The sequence below is a fragment of the Drosophila mojavensis genome, unplaced genomic scaffold (genome assembly GCF_018153725.1).
Source record: "Drosophila mojavensis isolate 15081-1352.22 unplaced genomic scaffold, ASM1815372v1 contig_36, whole genome shotgun sequence".
NCBI lineage: Eukaryota > Metazoa > Arthropoda > Insecta > Diptera > Drosophilidae > Drosophila > Drosophila mojavensis.
This window is the reverse complement of record NW_025318858.1, coordinates 9,148,994-9,151,398: the sequence shown is the minus strand read 5'-3', so window position 1 is coordinate 9,151,398 and position 2,405 is coordinate 9,148,994. Positions and strand designations below refer to the sequence as shown.

The 2,405-nt window shown below is 42.8% G+C and overlaps 1 protein-coding gene across 1 annotated transcript; it reads right to left on the bottom strand.

Annotated features, from left to right (window-relative positions):
* Positions 1-516: 516 nt before the first annotated feature.
* LOC6576406 (transcription initiation factor TFIID subunit 11) lies at positions 517-2,112 on the bottom strand. The gene is made up of 3 exons (XM_002002360.4): positions 1,530-2,112; positions 1,298-1,444; positions 517-1,232 (listed from the first exon to the last, which is right to left on the bottom strand). The coding sequence occupies exons 1-3, from the start codon at positions 1,964-1,966 to the stop codon at positions 647-649; spliced, it is 1,170 nt and encodes a 389-aa protein (XP_002002396.1). The 5' UTR covers positions 1,967-2,112; the 3' UTR covers positions 517-646.
* Between the last annotated feature and the right edge of the window lie 293 nt (positions 2,113-2,405).

Here is a 2,405-nt window from a genome sequence, read left to right as displayed (position 1 = left end):
GCTCTGCAATTAAAATTGCGCTTAATTCGACTTCCACTTTTTCGAAAGCTTTTGAATTGCGCTCATTTCAAGTTCCACTTGTTCGATCACGCTGCGCTCACTGTACTCCTAGCTGTGGATTCTATTAAGTATTGTTTTCTCTTTTGCTCATTACTATTTTTCCATTTAGTGAGATTTTTTCTTATTCCTTTTACTTCAAGTGGACAGCAGATTTGAGTGGATTATTATTATGTAAGTGTATATGTATAAACATCGTTCGTTGCAGCAACGCTCAACAGCTACTCTCAGCATTACACTCAACGGTTGTGTCACAATCCCATTTGCGATGCGCTCCTGTGCACAGCTGTGTGGACTCTATTCTCTTGCGGCTATCGCATGCAATCAACTCATTGTTCCTGTAGATGCTCATTTGCGTGTGTGTGTGCGAAGATATTTAGATTGCTTAATATAAACTATATTTACTCTTATGTAAGTACGTCTTTATGTACGCCAATTGTATTATATGAAAGCTGATAATTTGTGTATTGTATGCATATTGATCGGCATTAGCATCGCTAATATGAATTTTTATTGAACTAGCTTACCGAAACATTTTTTAAATATATGCCCGACTTCTACAATACATATATATATACATTGACAATAGTCACATCAGGGTACATCCGCTCTTACGGGTATTTTTCTGCTTATTTTGCGCTTTTGGTTGTTGGCGTCCCCTCACTTCCCCAATATTAGTCGGTTCCTGTTCTTCAGATTCACCGTCGTCATCATCATCGTCGTAATCATCGTCGTCTTCTCTATCGCTACGTCCATCTGATTGTAGATCACATAGGTCCACCTGCTGTCCTCTTTCATATGTCAGCGTAACCTCATTGGAATCATCGGCATCTTGAATTTCACTGATCATCAGCGTTTGGCTCAAGTCCATAATGGTGGGAGTACTATCTGCTCCATATTGTTCAACTGAGTGGGACTCAGGCTTAGCCTGACGGAAGGTTTTACGCCCTGGTGTCGGCAGTTCGGGCACTGAACATGTCGGTTCTGGTGAGCTGGACGACCGTTCCACGGGGAGTCCGTCAGCTCTAGCTCTATCTATAATTTTAGGATTCTCTTGCTGATTATCGTCTGATATGGACGAGTCGCATTTCTTCTTCTTTTCGTTCAGCCTTGTCTTCTTCTTCTCGCAGCGCATGCGCTTCGAGGGCGATGCACCATCAGGACCTGGATCATCTCTATAGGCGAATGGATGTGTGTTAGAGAAAGGTTCCGGCCCCATTTAGCGCCTTCCATTACTTACGCTTTTCTCTTTGTAGCCAACTTGGGACTCTTGCGCGTATAGAGCGGACGCCTCTGCATCACGGAACGCGACTTCATGGCCATAAGTAGCTTTTTTTTACTCATGCTCGGGGGTGAAGCTTTCTTGGGAGTGCCGCCGCGATAGCCTCTTTATGATGTGAGGGGGTGAGGTAGGGGTAAAATAATTAGCATCTGGTGTATAACAATTGGTTCACTGAATTACACTGTCCTACATTTTCAGGCTGTTCTTTAACTTTTTCGATGATTTTGGTGTTTTGACAGATCGCCTTGCTCTTGTCGATTTTGGTGTCTTAAGAATGGCCATGGACGTGGCCTTACTCTTGGGAGTGTGGATTGGCCTACGGCCCACAATGTCTGTGTAATTGCGACTTCGTAGTTTAATTGGGCAATTGGAACCGCAATTGAGGTGCTCCTGCAGCTCCTTCAGCTCCTGCAGATCCTGCAGCTCCTTCAGCTCCTCTAGCTCCTTCAGCTCCTGCTCGAGCGGTGGCTCATCTAAACTAGGCGTCGGTAGCTCAGAAGTCCCGGCCTGTGAACTGCATTGATCCACCGTCTTGTTAGCCGTCAGTTGAGCTATTTGAGCAGCTGTTGCTGCTGCTGCTGCGACCACGGCTTGCAGGAAACTTTCTGATTCGCTTAAAGGTGCCATGAGAATCGAAGTTTTCTGCGGCTAAAAAACTATTAAAGACACGTATTATAATAAAAAAAAAAAAAAACTAATTATAAGTTTAAGAGATTATATACAAAATTTTGCTATATTCAAACTTGTTTTGTCGATGACCTATTGTCGAAGTTTGACGCAAAGACTCTAAGCCCCGAGATATGTAAAATAGTATAAATCCCCACCTACTGAGATTATTGAGAAATAACAAATCAAATGCGTAAAGTGTGAAGAGCATGAGCATCAGAGAGTTCAGCTCTTGCGCTCATGAGCACACTAATTTCAACTTTCACTCATCGGCTGTGCATCAGCTCAATTGTTAGAATAGTTCCACAACTTAGTTTCCACCTCGCTTCGCTCTAGTCGGTTAGTCATCTTATTGTTTGGTTTGAAATTTCCTATACTCATATTATTGCTTTGCTTATAA